Source organism: Babylonia areolata, chromosome 2 (assembly GCF_041734735.1).
Source record: "Babylonia areolata isolate BAREFJ2019XMU chromosome 2, ASM4173473v1, whole genome shotgun sequence".
NCBI lineage: Eukaryota > Metazoa > Mollusca > Gastropoda > Neogastropoda > Buccinidae > Babylonia > Babylonia areolata.
The window spans coordinates 57,735,732-57,758,168 of record NC_134877.1 but is presented as its reverse complement, the minus strand read 5'-3'; the positions used below and the strand labels follow the sequence as shown (position 1 = coordinate 57,758,168).

The 22,437-nt window shown below is 45.1% G+C and overlaps 1 protein-coding gene across 1 annotated transcript in view; it reads left to right on the top strand.

Annotated features, from left to right (window-relative positions):
• Window positions 1-22,437, top strand: part of LOC143279524 (complexin-like) — a 307,086-nt gene that overhangs the window by 245,953 nt on the left and 38,696 nt on the right. Inside the window, exons 7-8 of the mRNA XM_076583586.1 lie at window positions 12,583-12,749; window positions 19,132-19,273. Of these exons, the coding sequence (XP_076439701.1) occupies window positions 12,583-12,749; window positions 19,132-19,273 (309 nt within the window). The remainder of the gene's footprint in view (window positions 1-12,582; window positions 12,750-19,131; window positions 19,274-22,437) is intronic.

Here is a 22,437-nt window from a genome sequence, read left to right as displayed (position 1 = left end):
GTAAGAGTTAGGTTATTTAATGACGAGCAAATAATGTTGTTAGTGTAAGAGTTGGGTTGTTTGATGACGGGCAAATAATGTTGTTTTCACCGGAACGTACACTGTTGTTGTTGTTGTAAGTAGTAGTAGTAGTAGTAGTAGTATCGCTTATAGCCCAGCCGGCTACTCTTGGGTCTATCAGGGCTGAAAACGCTGTCAACATCGGTCACGTAGAACCTGGAAAAAAAGGGGGAAAGACAACAAGGCACAAGTACAGTCATTGTTCATGAACATAAACCTGGGACGTTCGGACCTGCCTCTGATTTTCACCATCATTTCGTCTGTTTTTCGTCTGAGGATTATTACAACAAAAAAAGAACTGAACACAAGCATGGTTATAATATATATGGGCATAACATTATATATAATACCGGTCATACAAAACCAAAACCAAAATGTCAACGGCATTTCACACGTCCAAGGCGCAAAAAAAGAAGAAAAAAGAACACCACACAAATAAGAATGTCCAATTATCAGGTTCAGAAGAAAAAAAAAGCGGCAAAACACGTTCACGGCTTTCTGGACAAATACAAGCGAATTGACCAGCAAGGTAGAAAATGAAAGGACCAGGACAGAAACAAAGAGAGAATGATAGAAAGAAGAATTTCTTGCACATAATTTCCCCAGTAGTGGGGATACTATTTACAACTGAGAGTGAGAGAGACCCTGGTTTCCCTCTTGGGGACAACGTTCCCCGCTGAAGTGCAGTGGAGTACGAAGCAGGTGCCAGTTGCATTGCTTGGTTCTAACTTTTTGACAGTGGCATGTGACTAAATGCCTACGTTGACCGAACTACGCATTGGTCAGTTCCATACTACACACAGTCAGTAGCGGGTTACGACTATACTAGCTAGGCTCTTCCGTCCGAGCAGTGGAACTGGCTCCAAGTCATTCAGTTTAATTCAGTTCGGTTCAAAACGTGTCTGCTTCAGACACAGTTAAAACAGGAAAATGTTCTTTCGGCTCATTCAAATGCTCGTAAACAGATATCGAACAAGTGAAATAAAAAATGAGTAAAAAAAAATCTCGTCTTCCTTCTTATGTTTTACTGTGTATACATGTATGATATCAACCATTGTATAAAAGGAAAACATTTATCCGTTAAATATGGTTTGAGATCTTTGGGGGGGGGGGGGGTACTCATTTATCCGTTAAATATGGTTTGAGATCTTTGGGGGAATGGGGGGGGGGGGGGGGGGTACTCATTTAAGGAAAATTGAGGGGAGATAGTTAGCGATATAGATCTACGGGCTGTAGGGAAATCTAAATGGAAAATCGAAACGTTTTTACCGAAGGAAAAGGAATAAGCACACAATTGTCTATTTTCATCCTATCCTCACTAAAGAGAAGAATACATGAAAGAAAAGAAGGGAAAGCAAATACGGGGAAGAGAAAGAAAGAAAGACAGAAGTGAGTGGACAAAGAGAGAGGGAAGAAAAGGGGGAGAGAAGGGCGAAAGATAAAATGGGAAAAAGGGAAGAGAGAGAGAGAGAGAGATGGGACAGAACTCAGAACTGTTTTAATGTAAGGCCACCGACCTGTATACATATGGATGCACAAGTTGCACACACACACATATGAAAACCAAGTCTTGAACAACAAAAGAGGAGAGAGGGGCGGGGGAGGAGGGGGAGAGAACACGTGTCCCTGAAACCCGATGCCAGGCAAAGGCGACACTAAGACATCGGGTATTGTGGGCGAGATCGATATGTTGACTCATTTCAAGTCCGAAGAGGTAACTGGAGTTCAAGCGTACTTCTAGCTGGCATAGTTTTTGTTTGTTTGCTTGTTGGTGTCGTTGACACAGAAATGCGATGATTCCTGGTGAAGGTTAAATCAAGACAGAAATACGATGGCTCACTGTATGGGTAAACACAGATATACGATGATTCATTCTTGCAACACCTGTGGGAAGTGCTGCGCATCCAGAATCGGCCTCTTCTCCTCTTTGAGGACACACACCAACAGATAAGCCTGCCTGACTACTCATCCGTCGGTCCGACAGAAGACTCCATCATCACGATGATTCTTTACATCGGTTTCGCGCTTTTTTTCTGTTTTATATATATATATATATATATATAGATAGATAGATAGATAGAGATATAGATAGATAGATAGATATTCTTTTGTGTTTGTTTTGCTGAAGGCAAGACACATCCAAAATGTCATAGATCGGTGCTTGGTCACGTTGCTCCTTTGTCTGTGCATTTTGTTTTGTCTGGGGAACAAAGAGCAACAACAACAACAACAAATTCTACAGCATGTTCATATAGGGACAGAGAACCAAAAACGTTTCAAAACGTTCCTCGGTTCTAGCCATCTCTCTTCTCTTAATCATCTAATGCTACCCACGTACGTTCATAAGAATCCATGTGATTATTATAAGGTTTTTTGCGAAGAAAGGGGAGTTCCTCTCCTTGCAGAAGAAAGGATCGTAGGAAGAAAGAAAAGAATGAAAGGAAAAGGAAGACGGGGTGAAAAAAGTCAACAAAATATGAATCCCATGCAACATCTTGCGCTTATGCGAAGAACGCATAGAAGAGGGAGGGGGTGGGGGGATGGAAACGAGAAAAATGGTGATGATATTGTCACGATGATGACGATTATGAAGAGAAAGATCAAGGGAAACAACAAGAACAAGAATGCATGCTACAGCAACAATGAAAACAATGACGATTACGACGATGTCAACAATAAAAGGTGGGGTATTCTTTAAAGACCCAACACAAATATATAAGAACCCCCAAGAAAGAGAACAAACACAAACAAAAACAACAACAGACACACACACACACACACACACACACACACACACACACACACACACACACACACACACACACAGAGAGAGAGAGAGAGAGAGAGAGAAGAACCCAAAACAAAAAGAAACAAACATAAAGGTCCCAAGCACAAAAACAACTACAACAATCCCACCCCCACCCTCCACACATCATTTTCTTTCCAGGGCTGGTGTACAAAACAGTTTCTGGTCAATCGAAGATGGATCACGACCGTTGCAGAATCCAAGATTGATGAGACTCGCTCGTGAGCGATGGCAAAAGGAGGGAAGGGCGTCCTCATGTGTCACTGTCCCTCTCTGATTCTTCTTCATCTTCTGGCTCCTGTCGCCGGGGATGTGAAGGTGGGAAGGAAGGGGGAGGGAGAGAGACAGGCAGACAGACAGAGAAGCAGAGAAATAAGGGGATGGAAAGTAAGATAAGAGTGAGAAAGATAGAGGTGACAGAGACGATAAGAGACGTGAGGACAGAGAAACAGTAAGAGATCGAAAGAGAGAGAGAGAGATTAAGGGAAATACGGCATGTGTGTGCGTGTGTGCGCGCGCGTATTGTTTATATATGTGTGTGTGTGCGTGTGTGAGAGAGAGAGAGATACAAACAGAGAGAGATGGGAAGGAAGATTGGATAGGTTGATTCATGATCACAGATGCGAGTGAACTCAGTGACTCTTCACGTCTCTTCTCTGTAGTCGTCGACCAAACAGCAAAGTTGCATTGATTGTGGGAGGGGGGTATAAAACTAGAGAAATTATAATAAGGGATGTGGGGGGGATGCCCACACATACATACACACTCTCTGTGTGTGTGTGTGTGTGTGTGTGTTCTCTCTCTATCATCTCTCTCTCTCTCTCTCTCTCTCTCTCTCTCTCTCTCTCTCTCCTGCCTCTTTCCCTGCTCCTTCTTTCATGCGCGTGCTCTTAAGATTAATCAATCACTCCCCCACCGTTTTTCCATCATTGCATTGTGTTGTGACACCCGGTATTTGGACCGAAATCTAACCCTTCCTACAGCAAAATGTCAATCCATCTAATGACATCTAAGTAGAGCCTGGCCGGCTTTCGCTCAAAGAGCAGCAAGCAAAAAAATTGGAGAACTTTGCTGTCAGATTTGTCACAGAGGGAGTGACGATGCGAACCGCCTTTTTTTTTTTTTTTTTGCCTTTTTTCCCCCCAGCAGCCCTTTCAAAAACTCCAAGAAATGTAATCCATTTCATGCCCTTTCTGGGGTGTGGAGGACACAGTAAACCAACATGTGTGGCTTGACTTCGCGGACGAAGATCTTGGGAAGGTCTATGGAGCCACGTTAGATGCAGGCACGCTGATGACTGGCGAGACCTATTCGAGACAGCGACTGCAGGGGGAGTGTCAAGTCTGGGATGATGATGGGTCCTTTCGTGGAACCCTCCACTCATGTGCTGTAATCCGTCGTGTGATTTCGAATCTGGCGATGTAGTGTGCTTTGTCATTTTTCTGCAGGCATCGTGGTCAACTTCGAGTTCAGATTACTGCTGCAGGAGGTGAGAGACTTATTGAGTGTGTCCATGCCTTGAAGCGCTTACGGTGGGCACTCCTGATGCGGTAGCCAGTAGATAGTTCTCCTTAACACCCCTGATGTTTGGTGGCAGGAGGGTGGATGGGAGGGTGGGAGAAGTGGGAATCCCGGATGTCCACATCGTTAGTTCATCGGTCAGCCAGTGTCAGTGCTGGCACCTGTGTAGCTGGCCGTCTCTGGAGGCTGCAGGGTCCTCTTCCTCCTTTAGTTTGCACTGTCTCTCTTTGTCTCTGTATTTCTTTCTGTCTCTCTTTCTCTTCCTCTCTCTCTGTCTCCTCCCTCCCCCCTCTCTCTAATTGTCTTCCCCTCTCTTTCTCCCTCTGTTTCTGGTACTCTGTTTCGCTCTCTCTCTCTCTCTCTCTCTCTCTCTCTCTCTCTCTCTCTCTCCTCTTTCTCTCACCCTCTCTCTGTCCGTCTCTCTCTGTCCATCTCTCTCCCTATCTCTCTCTTTCCGTCTCTCTCCCTATCTCCCCCGCCCTCCTCTCTCTCTCTCTCTCTCTCTCTTGAGAGAGAGAGTATAGTGAAGCACAACATATTTCGAGACGATTATTTCTTTTGATTTAACTAATGGAAGATGATAACGATGGCAGTGCTTCCATTTATACGGGTACAATCTACGGTTAGCTTCATAACACTATACCTGGCATCAACCAGACTGAAAGAACACAGACAGTTGTGGTGTGTGTGATAACGAAATTAGAACATCACTTTCAGTCACATCCACGAGGGTCGCGGATTCTTCCGTTCGAATTCTTAGCGCTTTCAGTTCTGATATTAAAAGAAGAAGAAGAAAAAGAAACACACACACACACACACACACACACACACACACACACACACACACACACACACACACACACACACACACACACACACACACTGGTATGCCACTGCTGGGAGTCGAACCGACAGCCTCACAATCGTCTGTCTGTGACGCTGGCCATTTCATCATTGCGATTGATTCGATCCAGATAGCATGTTAATTCACTGATGTTTCGCCTGTGAAATTCCACGTTTGGGTGACATTCCGCTGGGGAGCAGAACTGCATCAAATCAACAAATCAAGAACATTAAGATGATGTACCTTTTTTTATCCACTGAATGGACTCTCCTCCACTAGTGCACATTCTAATTATAGTAACCTTTTTTTTTTCCTTTTCAGCTATTAACTAATTAAGTCATCACCACAACATCAAAATATGGGGGAAACGCACTTCCCAGCTTCCCGTCCTTCGCGTAACGTCGTAGAAATTTGATTTTTCTTTGTGACGCCTGACGATGTGAAATTAAAGTATGACAGTCAGAATTCTCACCATTTGGGTCAGTCATACAAACTTTTCACTTCGAAAGTCCGTATGTAGCCTTTTGTCGCTAGTGATCAGCCATAGTATTGAGGCTGGCATCGTCACACATCCCATACGATAACACACACACACACACACACACACACAACCACTAACACACAAATCAATCCATCACGTTTGCTCTCACCGAAACCGGGCAAAAGCAAGGTTCGCAAAATATTTATGCCGTCATACACAAACATCATTAACACAGCCAGCCTGGCATTCGGCGGACCATTAATTTAAGCACTCTTCGCCCCTAGTTGATTGCCTCTGCCCGCTTTCTCAGAAATAATGCATGCGCTCCCCAGACCGTCCAGACACTGACTGGCACGTCTAATTTCAGTCTGGTGCCGTGGTAACAGCCTCGCCACCTACATACATGCTGGCCAAGACAGGTGCCAGACATATTTCATTTCACTGGTCGTCCTGTATCAAATATTCTAACGTTGACACTCGTGTAAATGATAACTCGTTGGGTTTTCTGTTCAGGTGCAGGGGTCATCAAATATTCATCTGCAGTCAACAAAATGTGCATATGTATTGGCTGTTTTGTTTGTTTGTTGTTGTTGTTTTTTGGGGGGGTGGGGGGGGGGGGGTTCGGGGATGTTCAAACCCATGGTACGTTTGTGTACACACAGAAAGAAGTGGAAGGGGGGGATACGTACACGTACCCTCGCACATGGTTTTACAGACACATTCACTCGCGCGTGTGCGCATGCACGCACACACAGGCACAGACACATATATGCAGAGACGCACGCACGCACTCGCACGTAGGCACTCACTCACACACACACACACGCGCGCGCGCGCGCGCGCACGCACACACACACACACACACACACACACACATATATATATATATGTGTGTGTGTGTGTGTGTGTGCGTGCGCGCGCGCGCGCGCGTGTGTGTGTGTGTGTGAGTGAGTGCCTACGTGCGAGTGCGTGCGTATATATATACACACGGGCACACACACACACACACACACACACACACACACACGTGTACGCATCGGCACTCGCGCATGTTCGCATGCACTCAGGGCTTAATAGCACGATAGGTCGAATAAAATAAAAGAATAAACAACACACACACACACACACACACACACACATACACACACACACACACATATATATAGAGAGAGAGAGAGAGAGAGAGAGAGAGATAGATACATACATACATACATACATACATACATACATACATACATACATACAGAGAGATGGGTTCTTTCCCCTTTTTTAATTTAATTTAATTTAATTTTTACTTGACCTGCGGCAATGTCTAGCTCTGAGTCTCAGTACGAGGAAACGAATGAGTGAACTTGATTTAAACATGCCCTCCCACCCCCACCCCCCCAAAAAATAGAAAGAAAAAGAACAAAAAAATCTAAACCACGGTTGAATAATGAATTTGCATTTAATTTTTCGGATGATACGATAAACCGAGGACCCAGGAGCAGTACAGTACGTAAAACAGCACACGGCAACAAAAAGCGCTGTCCCTGAAAACATAAAATTCAGCAGAAAAATCAGCTTTGACAGTAAAATTAATACACTTTTCTGGGGGAAAAAGAAAGGTTCCACTGAACCAGTGCGAGACGCTCTCCCTGGAGAGAGTAGACCGCGTTGAATAGACAGTAATCTTTTGTGCCATTAAAACAAATACAATACAGTACACGCACACGCACACACAGAGAGAGACACACGCGCGCGCGCGCGTGCACACACACACACACACACACACACACACACACACACACTCACTCACTCACTCACATGCGCACACGCACATATACACATGCACGCAAGCGCACACACACACGCACACATCTACACATACAATCACACACACACACACACACACACACACACACTAATAACATTCTAATATCACTTCAAGTGGAAAGACGTTAAACTGAAGACGAACGAACACACACACACACACGCACGCACGCACCTATGCAGGCACACACGTGCACACACACGCGCGCGCGCGTGCGCCAACACAAACACATATACATACATACATACATACATAGACGAGTTAGAGAGAGAGAGGGAGGAGAAGAGGAGAGAAAACAGGACAGAAAATAATTAAGTGAAAGAGGGGGAGTGGGGTGAAAATAATGAAAAAAATGATAAAAAGAACAGCAATTTATGGCTGTGAAATGCATTTCCCGCCACACCCCCCTCTTTCACCACCCCTTGTCATTCCCCACTCATCCATCAATCCACACGTGATCCACTGGAGAATTGCCAGCGGAGGCCGGACACAGAAAATGAATAATTCAAGGAAGGTAAACACTCGATGTAACGTTCTGTCGTGGATTTTTTTTTTCTATTTTAAGATGCAAGAATGAACGGCATTTTTGAAAAGCATTCAGGGCCTGCTACGTCATTAGGAATTTTTGTGTGTTTGTGTGTGTTTTTCTTTTGGGGGGTTGGGGGGGGGTTGTTGTTTTTTTGGCATTTTATTTCCAGACATGATAAAGGCGGTAAAAAAAAAAAAATGCTGTGTGCAATCAACTTCTCCTTTCTCCAACCGCCATTCTCAGCCTGAGAGACAGAGAGACAGAGAGAGAAGAAACACTTTTTAACACTTCGATACAACACTGTCATTTGTGTAACAGCCAGTGTGACAAGGAGGTATAGTGGGTTTTTTTATATTATTATTATTATTTCTTTAGACACACAGGTTTTTTAACAGAACAAGGCAAACGAAATAAACCGTAACAAGTGTTTTAGAATGCAAAAGTGAACACAGGCGAAGACATAAACAATTTGAACACCTAAATATAAGTTTAATCCTCCCCTCCCCCCTCGTTGAGTGTCATGTTTCAAGCTCTTTGCCAATCTCTCATGAACCTTTTCAAAAATTCAGATTGTTTTGCGATACCAGTACCTGTTTTCTAGTAGACTTGTTTTGCTCTTGAAAGGATCGCGTTTTGATTACCCGACATCAGTATACTGAACAGGTGTTTTCTGTATGATGCAGCTTGATGAGTACATTGGGGTGGTTGTTGTTTTTTTTGTTGTTGTTGTTGTTTTGTTTTTTTTTGTTTGGTGTTTTTTTGTTCTTTTTTTTTCTTTTTCTTTTTTTTTTGGGGGGGGGGGGTTGTCGCAGTTCGTCATAAGCTGTCTTTGCAACTAATTAGAGCATGTTTTGAAGGAGACAGACAGACAGACAAAACGAGACAGACACAGACAGAAAGACAAACAGAGACAGAGAGACAGTGTAAGGTCAGGGAGGACGAGGACACTGCAGCCTTCAGAGGCAGCCAGCCACACAGGTGGCAGCACTGACACTGGCTGACTGATGAACGAAGGAAGTGGACATCCGGACTTCCCTCCTCTCCAGTCCTCCTCCCCTTTCCACCTCCCTGCACCGTTCCTGCTTCCCTTCCCCCTACCACCACCCTCACCCACACATGCTCTCCAGTATCCATGAGAGAGAGAGAGAGAGAGAGAGAGAGAGAGAGAGAGAGACAGATGGATCGGAATGAAAAGAGTAAGCATGGTCATAGAGACATGCGGAAGGGTGGAGAAAAAACACTTTTGTGACCGATAAATGCGTCCACCAGTCGTTCCAGAACTGGCCCCGCTCTGTACAGAAGAAACCTTGAAGATATAATAGAGAGGAGGGTGTACAGAGAAAACGACACAGGAGATCAAAAGAAAAGAAATACTGAAACGGAGAAAATAAAAACGTATGTCGTCAGTAAATCCTTTACCAAGAAGGCTAGCATGGGAGTCGAGCCATCAGTCCTCCAGCCCCAACTCCCATCCAAAATGGCGTTGCATTGACTTACCCTGCGGTGGAAGAGAAAGAAGAACGCGGGGTAGAACAGCACAGAAGTAAAGTTAATTATCAAGTTGACAGGGCAAGTGGCTGAGGACGTTAATTACTGAGTCTGTCGAAGAAGCAATCAATAGGACCACCCACGGCGGTGTTGTGCAAAACCACCTTGTGAAGAAAGGGCAGAAACTGAACACGCGGAGAAGTCCGAAACAAATCGATGAACAGTTGATTTAGTTAAACTAAGCAGAAGCAGCAGTAATCTTTTTCACGAAGACACAGACAAAACGAGTCATATAGACAGCAGTTTGTACATTCTCCCCAAAACAGTCGAACTGTGTGAAACGTTGAGTAAATAGTGAGTCAAAAAATATCAGAGGAGATATGCTTGAGTATTTATGCATGTCATTTAGGCCTGGCTGAATGAATGACGCTGGAAACAAACAAGTGACGGGCGCCTAAAAGCAGGTGTCAGTCGGATTTACCCAGGTAGAGAGCCTGTTATGCAAATGTGTTTGTAGATCGTTTACATTTTGGTCTCTGGCCGAATTTCGGCGCTATGTAGATATCAATGATAATTATAAAAACAACAACGAAACGTTTGCCATCAAGCAGATAAGAACAGCTTAAGGGAGCTGCTGAACAAGGAAATCATCAGTCCAGTCAACCGGTTTACACGTCAGTGCTTCTGTTTGCGTGCATTGCTTCATAGGAGAGAGAAAAATGAGAAGACGACCATCTAAATACTGAAGATGAAGAGACTACCTGGATAATTTAATGTTCAGTCCGCCGTGGCACATTGGTTGGTGTGTCTCTCTGACGACTGGGAGTCTGTTGTTTCGAACCACACCAGAGGCATGCCATTGTAGGATTTTTCGACTTCCGGGGGTGGGGGCTCCTGCGTTGAGGTCAAGTGTGTTACAGACCCAGCATGGAAAACTGGAACCACACACTCCAGTGTCATCCACTTCTCGAAGGCATCAAAAACACCGGTGGATACATTATGAAAGGCAGCATTCTTAGAGAACAGACGTGTCACGTTGTCTCCAGCGTGAATGATCTCTTTAGTGGCATCGTCGTCATCCCCATCCTCATTCAAACCGGCGAAAAGTTGTCCAATATTTTGTGGCCTTTCACGACTTGTAATACAATTGACACACTGAAGAAAGAAAGAAAACACAATAAACACAACCACATACACGAGAAAAAAAGGTGGCATGCATATTAAGACATACGGTAAATGATATTGGGAAAAGAGCTATAACTGAACGGACAAAATAATATTCATCATTAGCATTACCATCATCATCGTCGTCGTCATTGAAATCATCACCACAACCGTTATCAATAATGGTAATCATCATCATTGTTACCACCACCACCACCGTCATCATAACAACAAAGACAGACAAGAAATACAAATATGCAGAATAAATAAAGTCGGTGAATGTGGGAGCATGTCTGTGTTCCCCCAGGTCTTAGTTACCCCAAGGAATATTACGCCTTGCTTTCATGGTCACAGTTCCCCTCCGTGTTCGCACTCCTGTTGTGAGCTGGTGCCAAAGTATTTCAGTTTGGTGTCGGTTCATCCATGGGAACTGTCTTAGTAGGGAAGTGTGGCAGTCCTCTCACACACACACACACACAGCGCCCCCGAGACCCCCCCCCCTTCCCTCCCCCCCCCCCCCCCCCCCCACACACACACAGCTGAACACCACCACCAAAGTGACAAGCAACATATGCATGGTAACCTTCGGTGAGTGCCAGTGCAACCTTACATTCATAGCTGTCTCCACCACACCATGAGCCTGGGTGTATTTGAGGTGATGGAAAATGGGAGGTGGAAAGGGGGTGGGTTGTAGTTTATTGGAAACGACAGTAGACGACACAGAAAATAGAACAGTATAAAGAAAAAAAGTGTAGTTAAGTTTTCCAAGCAAGCTTCTTGGGTCGTGAAATCAGGCAACGAAGCAAGCAGTCTGCACGCGCAAGCTTTTTTTTTTTTTTTTTTTTTTAACACAGCGTCATCTGGGAGAAGGAGACAGGAACTGGAAGGGTGGTGATGGAGAATAGTGCAAAAAAAAAATTGATGAGTAACTAAGTTGTGACCGAGTCAGTCGACGAAGCGTTTGAATCAGCCAAGCGTTCTAGCATCGCCGTAGGAGGAGAGAAGGGGTAGAAGACGAAGTCGACAGCTCCAAAGACAGACGAGAAAACTAGATTACGGGGTGAATATGTAAGTAAGCTAACTACATGGGAAAGTCAGCCATGCAGCACACATTCAGTCCATCCACTTATAAAGCGTCGTCATCGGTTAGAGATGTTGTGGGGGGGGAAGATGGGGACGACGAGGAAAACTAGTTGCTTTTTTTTGGAGGTTTGAATTATACCCACCTACCCCACCACCACCCTCAAACGTCCTAGTTTACATCTGTTCTTATGTTTTTCGAAGAAATTGAAGTTGTGTGTGTGTGTGTGTGTGGTTTATTCATATAAGGCCATTGAATCACATGAAAGGGGTACACGATATACAATGCTATATAACATTTATGATGAGTTCAATTCATGAAGTCATAAGAGAGAGAGTGAGAGGAGGGGGTTTTCATTTTTAGTTTCAAGGAGGTGTCAAACTGTTTGGTTTGATCAGTATACGCTACACCACATCTGACCTGCGCATAAACCCAACACGCTGGTAGGCTGTGGAAAAAAAGAACTTTGTTTTAATTCCCATTCGTCAATAAGGCGAGCTCTATGTTTAGCTCGTCTGAATGAAATCAGTCATCCGAAGTCATCTGACCGTTTTTGTTCGTTTTGTTGTTGTTGTTGTGTTTTTTGTGGGTTTTGAGCGCGCGCGTGCGCGCGCGCGCGCGCGCGTGTGTGTGTGTGTGTGTGTGTGTTTAGTTTTAATGATGTTTTTACCCCCACCATGTAGGCTGTGGAAAAAAAAGTACTTTGTCTTAAGTTTTCACCCCTATCAGAAGGGGACTCATGGCTGCTATGACGAATGGAACCCATCATGTGAAGTTTCGCTTCTTGGCGTGCAGGTGCGCTGGGCGACAAGGAGGGCGAGGAGGGCGAGAAGACCACCACGGAGGATGGCGAGGACCCCGAGGTGGCGGAGGCCCGCCGGGAGATGGAGGAGAAACGCAAGGAGAAGCACCGCAAGATGGAGGAGGAGAGAGAGGAGATGAGGCAGAGCATCCGGGATAAGGTGAGAGAGACACAGAGCTAGAGAGGAATATATGTGAGTGGGAGAGAAAGGCAGAGACAGAGAGGCGCAAAGATATATATATTTATATATATATATATATATATATACAACAATAGAAAAAAAGGAAAAAAACAAAACAGTTTCTTACATGCCCGACCGGTTTCGACCACTGGTCTTCGTCAAGTGCGTTTTCTGGTATGTCAAAATGCAACACACACACCAACAAAGAAAACAAAAAGGTTAACAAAGCTCATGAAAAAAAACAACTGCATCCAGAGCATGCAACATGAAAAGAACAGTGTGAAGTGTTGCTTGGGGAATAGGAAGAGAGACTGGTGAGTAAAGTAGTCAGAAAGGACAAGAGAGAGGTCAAGAAAAAATAGATTGGCAGATAATAGAAGGAGAGGGGAAAAAGAAAGAGAGACAGAGAGGGAGGGGGGAGGGAGGGAGAAGGGACTGTGAGAGAGGAGGAGAGAGAGGGAAAGACAGAGAGACAGACAGCGAGAGAGAGAGATGGGGGGGGGGAGAAATAAGGAGAGAGGGGGAGGGACAGACGGACAGAGAGATGGCAGACAATGAGAGAGAGAGAGAGGGAGGGAGAGAGAGAGTGTGTGTGTGTGGTGCGGGGTGGGGGGGGAGAGGTAGAGGCAAAAGATAGAGAGAAGAGCAGATAAAGCGGAAATCGGGAGCTTGCGAAATGAAAGTATCTTTTCACTCCCTTCAGTAATTGTGATAATCGGTCAGTGAAATGCATTTATAAGAGGTCACAATGTGATTTGTCATGATGAAAAAGATTAAGTACGCTTTACCTGGCTTGATTTTATATGAGAGTGGGGGGTAGATGTATCGGTAAGGATGGTTTATTCAAGAAAGGCACAGACCCCATTGCAACTGGTTGAATAAATGTGGGGGGGGGGGGAGAGGATGGGGGGCAGATGGGGGCAGGGGAAGAGAGGGATAGATAATGATAACGGGGAGAGTGAGTGAGGGGGAGAAACGTAGTGGGAGATGGCATATGGATAATGATAACGATGATTTAGATAGGAACAGGCCACCGTCCCCATTTGAAGGAGTTGATTACTCTTTTTTTTAGAGAGAGACAGTGGACGGATGACGGGATAGAGACAGAAAGATGTGGAAAGATTGGATGGATAGTTAAAAGGTAGAGAGGGAGGAGGAGAGGATTACAGAGTAATATATGTAGAGAGAGAAAATACTGTCTTGTAAAGTTGGCAGACAGAGAGGTTGAGATAGAGAAGCAGGCAGACATGGGGGAAGGTTCTCGAGGGAAGTAAAAAAAAAGACAGAGCGGTTGAGAGAGAGAGAGGGGGGGGGGAGAGAATGTCCGAGAAAGAGAATGAGAGGGAGGGAGAGCGACAGAGGAAAGAGAGAGAGAGAGAGAGAAAGGGGAGGAGAGAATTGTCTCCCAAAGGGTGGGGGAGTGGGTCAGACTGGGACTAGAAGCTGTAGCATATGAATTACATGCCTTCAGTTCCCCCACAAGGACAGAACGATTCGGACAATGCAGAAATAGGAAAGATCCTATGGGGTTCCCCTGACACTTTCATCTCCACACAAACGCGCTCGAGCTAGCTCTCTCTCTCACGCGAACACGCAAAATACGCACGTTCGCGCTCGTACACAGACGCACACACGCGCGCGCGCACACATGCAAACGAATGCGTGAGCGTGCACACACACACACACACACACACACACACACACACACACACACACACACAGGAATGCGCGCGCGCACGCACACTGACACACATGCAGCCAACACATATACCTCTCTCTGTCTCTGTTTCTCTCTCTCTCTCTCTCTCTTAAACAAGAGCTTGCGCGCACACAAACAAATACAGACATGAAATCAAGTTCTGTGATATATGACGGAAGAAATCTGATCAGATTACGTTATATTTCTCCCAAGTCTAATCGATTGTTGTTATTTATTGCCATGTCATTCGCGCAGGTTGGCCACCTTGCTCTGTTGTAATAAAGCTTCGCTGAAAAAGTTAATTAGCATTAGGACGCATGCGTGGCTGGGTTGGTCGAGCATTCTGAAGGGTGTGTGTTTGGAACCCCGGCGCGCAAAAACATGATATATATGAAATAATATATATGATATGTATGAAACATATATATATATATATATATGTGTGTGTGTGTGTGTGTGTTTCGATCAATTGATAGATAGATGGTTAGGTAATGAAACAGATAATAAAACGAACAATTAATTAATGAAACGCGTTCTAACTGCCAATCTTAACGTGTTATCGTTGTGATGCTACCGGTGCAGTGTTAGATAGATGCCTTCCCATCCACATTCTTGGGGTGGTTACTTTTCACGGTGATATCCACCCAAGGTGTGTGTAGGTCCGCGTTTTATCTAAAGGCAGTTGCAAATAACTAGACTTTGGACAAATGTATGTTAGTGGGTTGCTAAGTAAATATGTAGTTTAGTGGACAGGCGGACAGGCAGGCAATAGGTGGCGAGGAAACGCTGTAAGAACTATTGTTTGGCTACACACACACACACACACACACACACACACACACACACACACACACACACACACTACCGCACAACTTACACACACAGAGTAGACTAGACTGGACTGACTGCATACACTAACGAAGTATGGTGAAGAAAAAATCCATACAGACCAGGAAACTGGTACCGAGAAGAGGCGCCGAGAAGTACATGCACACATCACTGCCAAGAGGACCAATCAGTGAAAAATTCCCTCTCGTCCCCTCCCCCGTCCTCCACCCTCCACTTCCTTCCACCTCATTTGTTTCCAGCACCTCATCCCCACCGACCCCCCCCCCCCCTCCCCCTCCACCTATTCTCACCCCACACTCCGACCCGCCACCCTCACATCTTCCTCCTCCCATCCTTCAGCGAGTCCACCCCCCCCACCCCCACCCCAAGCCCCCCAACATCCACCCCCTGCTCCCTTCCGCTCACACTCTTCTTTAGGTAAAAGCGTCGGCCCCGGAGAGGCAGAACAAGATGCGTGCGCACCCGGAAGGCGGGGAGGACGGAGACGGGTGCTTCCGCTGTATTACTGGATAGGCGGTGCTCGCTTTCCATTATCTCCCTTGGGCGGTGTGGCGGCACGGACTGACCCTTCCCCATCCTCCTCTCACCCCCCCCCCCCCCCCCACGTCATCCTTTACCTCTGTCACCACCTCCACACCCCCTTCGGTCGTATCGATGCTGTGACCCAGATTTACATACTGGTTTCCGTTTGGTTTTTTGTTGTTGTTGTTTTTGTTTTTTGTTTATATATATACATATACATACATACATACATACATATATATATATATATATATATATATATATATATATGATATATGGATTTGCAAGATGAAAAAGGAATATGTTCCACAAACCTTTTATGTACATATATATATATATATATATATATATATATATATATATATATATATATATTATTATTATTAATTTAAAAGAAAGAAGAAGGGAGGAGTAGACAACCGCTCCTCCCCCTCCCCTCTCTCATTACAGCTAAGAAAAAGAAAATTAGAACTGTCCTTCAAAATATTTGCATTATTAAAAGGGAAAAAAAAAAACCTCCCCCATGATCCGTTCTGGTATCTTAAAAAAAACAACAACAACAAACAAACAAACAAAAAAAACCAGCATACATACATACATAGAGATGAATCATCCTTACTTCGTGTCTGTCTTGTTGCTTCAGACGTTCAGTTTGCGGGGAAAATACATTTAGAGGCCACGCAAAAAATCAGCATTGGAAGATCTCAGTCTCCCGTGCGTATGGGGGATAGATCTCAAACTCCTGTGCGTATGGAATTTGGGGGTCACAGGGGAGGAGCGGGCCGATGGATCCATTTAAAGGTTTGAATCGACTTGAATATCTAGATCGTGTTTTAGTATGACATTAAAAAAGCAAGCATCAGCTAGATTTCTTTAGATAGTCCAAATATATCCGGAGAAAAGATTGAAGGGTGTCACTGCAGCCCATGACACCGGTCCTCGTGACCCGAAAAAAACTGGCGGAAAAGGAAAGAGTTCCTCTCTGCCCCCTCTGCTTCACACGCAATGGCTTCGTGCCCCATCACATTGGGAACGGAGGGTGGATGGGTGGGGTGTGTGGGGGGGGGGGATAATACAAGGGTCACCAGCCACTCAGTTTGCTGAATGGAATTCCTGCTTCCAGCACGAGCAAGGAGCTGGAGGATAACTGACCTCATTCTCGAATGATGAATTTGATGTAGTATAATATTATAATGTGATATGATATAATATGATATAATATATTAGTATTTATTATATTGTATCATATTTTATATTGTACAACAAAAAAACAACACAGCACAACATAACATTATGTACTGTTTCGTGTGTGACTCGCTCAGAGCCCATATATGGGGAGTTTGCGCCAAAAAGTACAATATATTATTCTAACGTAATGTAATGTAATGTGTTGTAATATACATCGTAATATGCTATAATATGAATTACTGAAACGATAATTTGGCGTAATATGACATAGCGTGAAGGGATAACAAGCACAACTAATTTGTCCCTCTGCCTTTTTAGAAAATTGCTTTGTGAAAAGATCCTTCAATTGGCGAAACGATGATATGAGACCATAAACATTCCAGCCCTTCAGTGGCACAAACCAGAGGTGAAAGGGTGCGATAGGGGTTACGGAGAGAGGGGGGTGTTGGGGGAGGGGTGTGGGGGGGCGTGAAGACGAGAGTGTCCATCGAATAATCCCTAATGGATCAGACCATTGAGTAATGGCTGACATGACTCCAGTTACGTCCCCTGGATGAGACTTGTGAGATCGGTCTTGGCAGCGCTGGTGACTGCCCCCCTCTCCTCTCCCCTTTCTCCTCCCTCTCTCCTCCTCCTCATCCCCCTCCTCTCCCCAGACAGTAATTTTCCCTTCCCGTTACCCTCGCCTCCTCTTCCCCATTGCATGCCTTTTTTCGTCCTTCTCCTTCCCCTTCTCTTCCCTTGTGTCCTTCCCTTGCCGTCCCCTCTCCTTCCGTTGTGCCAGTTCCCTCCCCTCCCCTTCTCTTCCCCTTTCCTCTTCGGTGCCTTCCCGAACCCTCTCCTTCCGTTGTGCCAGTTCCCTCCCCTCACATTCCCCTCCCCTCTCCCTCCCCTCCCTTCCCCTCCCTTCCCCTCTCCTTCCCCACCATTCCAGGGCCCCTTCCCACCCACACCCACCCCCTCTTCTCTTTCTCAGTATCTTTTTCCCTCCCGTCTTTTTTCCCCCCTCCCCTTCCTCGGTGCCATTTCTGTCCCCCTTCCCTTGTCTTTCCCAGTTTCTTTTTCTCCCCTACCCGTCCTTTTCCCTTCCCCAGAGCAGTGCCCTTTCCCCTCCCTTCCCCTTCCTCTTCCCTTTCTCTCCCCCCCCCCCCCCCCCCCCCCCCCCCCGACTCCCCACCCCCACCCCCGGCGCCTTACTGAGAGGCACCCGTTACAATTGAGTGCCGTTCCCGGCATCCACGAGAGAGAAAGAAAAAAAAATCACAGTCCAATAACTCCGCAAAGCCATTAGCGAATGGTAACTTTAGATTTAAGAAGAGAGAGAGATACAGGCGCAGAGAGTGGAGAGTTGGAAGTCTCTAATCTCTCGCACAATCAATACAGTATTGGGCGAAAGCCATAAACTTCAGATTTTTTCAGCCAGCATGTAATGTGCAAACGGAAGAGTTTACTCGAGAACATAAAAGAAAGGAAGCAAAATGTGGCATCCTAGTTACTAGTCTAATCTGACTGACTTCGTGTGTGTGCGTGTGCGTGTGTGTGTGTGTGTGCGCGTGTGTGTGTGTGCAAGAGAGAGAGAGAGAGAGTTCGCATTTTTGTTTGTGTGTGTGAAAGTGAACGAATCCTCCATCCAACTCACAATACAATTCTCAACTCCCTTCCACACACTCTCTCTCTCTCTCTCTCTCTCTCTCTCTGTGTCTGTCTGTGTTTGTTTGTCTGTCTGTCTCTCTGTCTGTCTAGGTCTGTATGTATGTCTGTCTCTCTCTGTCTTTCTCTGTCTCTTTCTCTGCCCACCACCCGTGCAAAACGGCCTAAAGAACAAGGGCGCTTGGTCACTTTATGTATTTTTTTTTTAATTCGCAGTCGCTGTGTGCGCGCGTATGTGTGTGTGTGTGTGTGTGTGTGTGTGTGTGTGTCTGCCTGTGTGTGTCTGTGTTTCTGTGCGTGTACGTGTGTCTGCATATGTGTGTGTGTGCATGTGTGTGTGTGTGTGTGTGTGTGTTTCTGTGCGTGTACGTGTGTCTGGATGTGTGTATGTGTGTTTGTGTGCGTGTGTGTGTGTGTGTGTGCGTGTGTGTGTGTGTGTGCAACCCATTGCAGTACGGCCTGAAGAAGAAGGAGGTGGCGGCGGAGGACGCGGAGCCGGACCCCATGTCTGAGGGCCGGGTGGGCCGCAAGAAGAAGACACCCGCCGAGCTGGCCGCTGAGAACAACCCGGACTCGGACGATGACGAGTTCGCAAGTAAATTCTCCTCCCTTTGTTGCTGTATGAATTTTGTGTGAGACAGCCGATTGATTTTTGTTAAAGCGAGCACCTGTACCATCTACCTTCACCCACCTACCTACCAACCTTCCACCTACCCCCCTTTTCCTTCTCCTTGCCAACGATCATCACTTTTCCACCCCTTTATTTTATTTTTTCGATTTGTGTATAGCGTTTTGCGTGATGATGATGACGACGGTGATGAGTTGTATTGGGGTAATGAAAATCACTCTTGCACCTTATCCATGCTATTATTGTGTGATTTGTTTGGCGGGATTGTATAAATTTGAGGCAGATCAGATAATCTGTTGTTGACAGATTGGGAGTGCTGTTAAAATCGTCATAAGCCTTTTGATTTGAACAGCTTTGTCACGGTGAATAGCTGGTAAAGCCCATTTTTATTTGTTGGGACAGTTTTGATAGTTTGGTGCATTGTTTGACGTATAGTGAATACGTAGCATGATATATCTCTGTTACAGTTTTTTTTTTTTTTTTTCACATTTCTATTCTCAGTGGTGGAAGCTTGTTATACTGGGTAAGAAAGCTAGGCCTGTTATTTAATTGTCATTGTTATTCATGACAATGACCAGTGTTTTATTGTCGTTGTTGATGATGATCAGTATGAATATGACTCACTGATATTGTTGAACCGTGACCAAAATAGACCACAAACGCTTCGCCTTGGCTCTCTCTCCTCCTGGTTGTTCATGGTCGTACTTTCTGTTGCTGGGAGGGACCGAACGTGTGGGTCAGGTCCTCCCATTCTTTCTCCACTCCTTTCCTTCTCCCACCTCCTCAGACTGCATCCCTTCTCTCTCTGTGTGTGTGTGTGTGTGTGTGTGTGTGTGTGTGTGTGTGTAAGAAGAGGGTTGGAGGGGAGTCGTTATATGCTGTGCCGGTCTTGAAACTGTTCATTCCGATTTTTTTTTTTTTTTTTTTTTTAGTCGCCTTTTTAAATGTTGTTTTTGTTGGGATTCCAGAATACATCTGCCATTGCCACACTGGACCAGATCTGTCTGTCTACCCACCCCCACCCCCCTCAAGCCCCCCACCTTCCCCTCTTGAAGATGAACCCTTGTCCCATGTTGTTTTTTTTCTGTTTGCTGTCCAACATAAGACAAGGCACTGTCATAATTTTTTCCCTGCATCCATGTTTCCTTCCGTACTCGTCTGCTTTGTTCTTCTGAGTTGTTTACTGTCCAGAGGTTTATCCCGGACAGGTAATCTTTTTTTAACCGCCTAAGTGAGCCTGTGTGTGCTACTTTGGTCAGTTTTGGTTTCGGCTAACGTTTGCTCAAGACAGGACAGACATTCCACCGTAGCGCTGTACACCATAGTGCTGTGTGCTTACATGATGGGTTTTTGTTTTTCTTTTCTTTCGTTCCAAACTGGGGCCAGTGTGTTTGATCAAACACTGTTGTTATTTAATGTTTGCATGTTTATGGATAATCTTTCTCTCTCTTTGTGTGTGTGTGTGTGTGTGTGTGTGTGTGTGTGTGTGTGTGTGTGTGTGTGTTTGCGCTTTTCTCTTTGTAGACTTTCTTTTTATAAAAATAAAAAAAAAAAAATCAATCGTACAGTTTGAGGTCGAGTATGTTGATTTCGAAAATCTTCTCCGACTCCATGGGGTGGGAAGGGAGAGAAAGATTGAATTACTGTTTGTTGTGTGTCTTTCCTTATTCTTCCACTTAAATGAGACATGAGATGCTGAAGTGAATATGCAGTCTGTGTTGTCCACAACAGCAGTTGTGAGTTTTCCGAAAAACCGGTCGTTGATGACAACCATCCTGCCAACAGGCAATAGCGCCGACAGGCCTCTTCAACCAGACAATAGAGAAATCCAACCACACGATTAAACAGACCCGTAGTTTCAGCTAGGCGATATTGAACTGACACCAAACTTAAATCAAACAATGGTTTTGCATGTTGTTGTTGTTGATGCTGTGCTGGAAAAAGAAAAGAAGTCATCCAAAGACCTGGGCACGAAAAGGAAACAAAGTATGCACAAAAAAAGTTCGAAGACCAGCAGCGTTCTTACTTTCCTACCATGCGGAAATGCAAGCTAGAAACTACATCGAAACTACAAGCGTGTGTCAGAAACTTTCCAAAAACAAATTCTTCAGGAGAATTGGCCACACACAGAAATCTGTTGTGACAAAAAAAGAGAAGAGAAGAGAGACAAATTCACAAACGAAGATCTTCTCTTTAATGAGTAGACCGCGCACAAAAGCTGGAAAGGATTTATGTCAACCGCACAAATTTGGTTTCAAGAGGCTGCGACATAGATGGTCAAGACATACGTGCAGCAAACAACCAGTATCACTTCCAGGAACAGCAATGTTGTGGACAATCAAACAAGCAGTGGGAGACCCGGCAAAGGGATAGCGAAGAAAGAATGGTCACAGAAACCCGTCTGTTCTGGGACACTCGTCAACAAACACACACAGCCAACCGTTAACACCGGGGGGTGTCGAGTGGAAATCTTAAGTGCCACGAAGGTAAGGGGAGAATTAAGCACGCTCGGTAAACTCCTGCCACTTCGATTTGCGTCAGACTGAGACAGTCTAGTTGGGTCCCGACTGGTGAAAAAAAAAAATAAAGAAAAATAGCTGTGACGCGGAAAAAAGAGGTCAACCATTTGCCAATTTTGTGGGAAGGGGTTGGGTCGGAAGGGATGTGGGGGGCTGTTGTGTGTCAGCTTTGGTGGTAGCTTTCTCTTGGTTCCTCTACGTGAATTGGAACGACTGAATGTGATAAAGAAGGTGTGTGTTCACAACGTTGTGATAGTGCACGGTGGTAAGAGCAGTTATCACAATACATGCTGGAGTGCTCATTGTACCAGTTCTTCGTTCTGAGATGACATACTTCCGTCTTCTTTTATTTCTCATTGGGTCAACGCCCTTTTTTTTGTGGAAAGGAGGCCGGGGGGGACAGGTCCGGTTTTTTTTTCCTATTTTTCTTTCTTTTCTTCTTTTTATTGAGAGGGGGAGGGGGCTGTTGTTGTTTTAACGTGCGTGTATAAACAGGGTAAGTCGTCTATATCTATGATGAATTATTTATGAATTCATATAGGAGCACCTCTTTGTTGTTATATAAATTAAGATAGGACCTTTGTTGTTGTTGTGTTGTATGCGCTGTGTGAC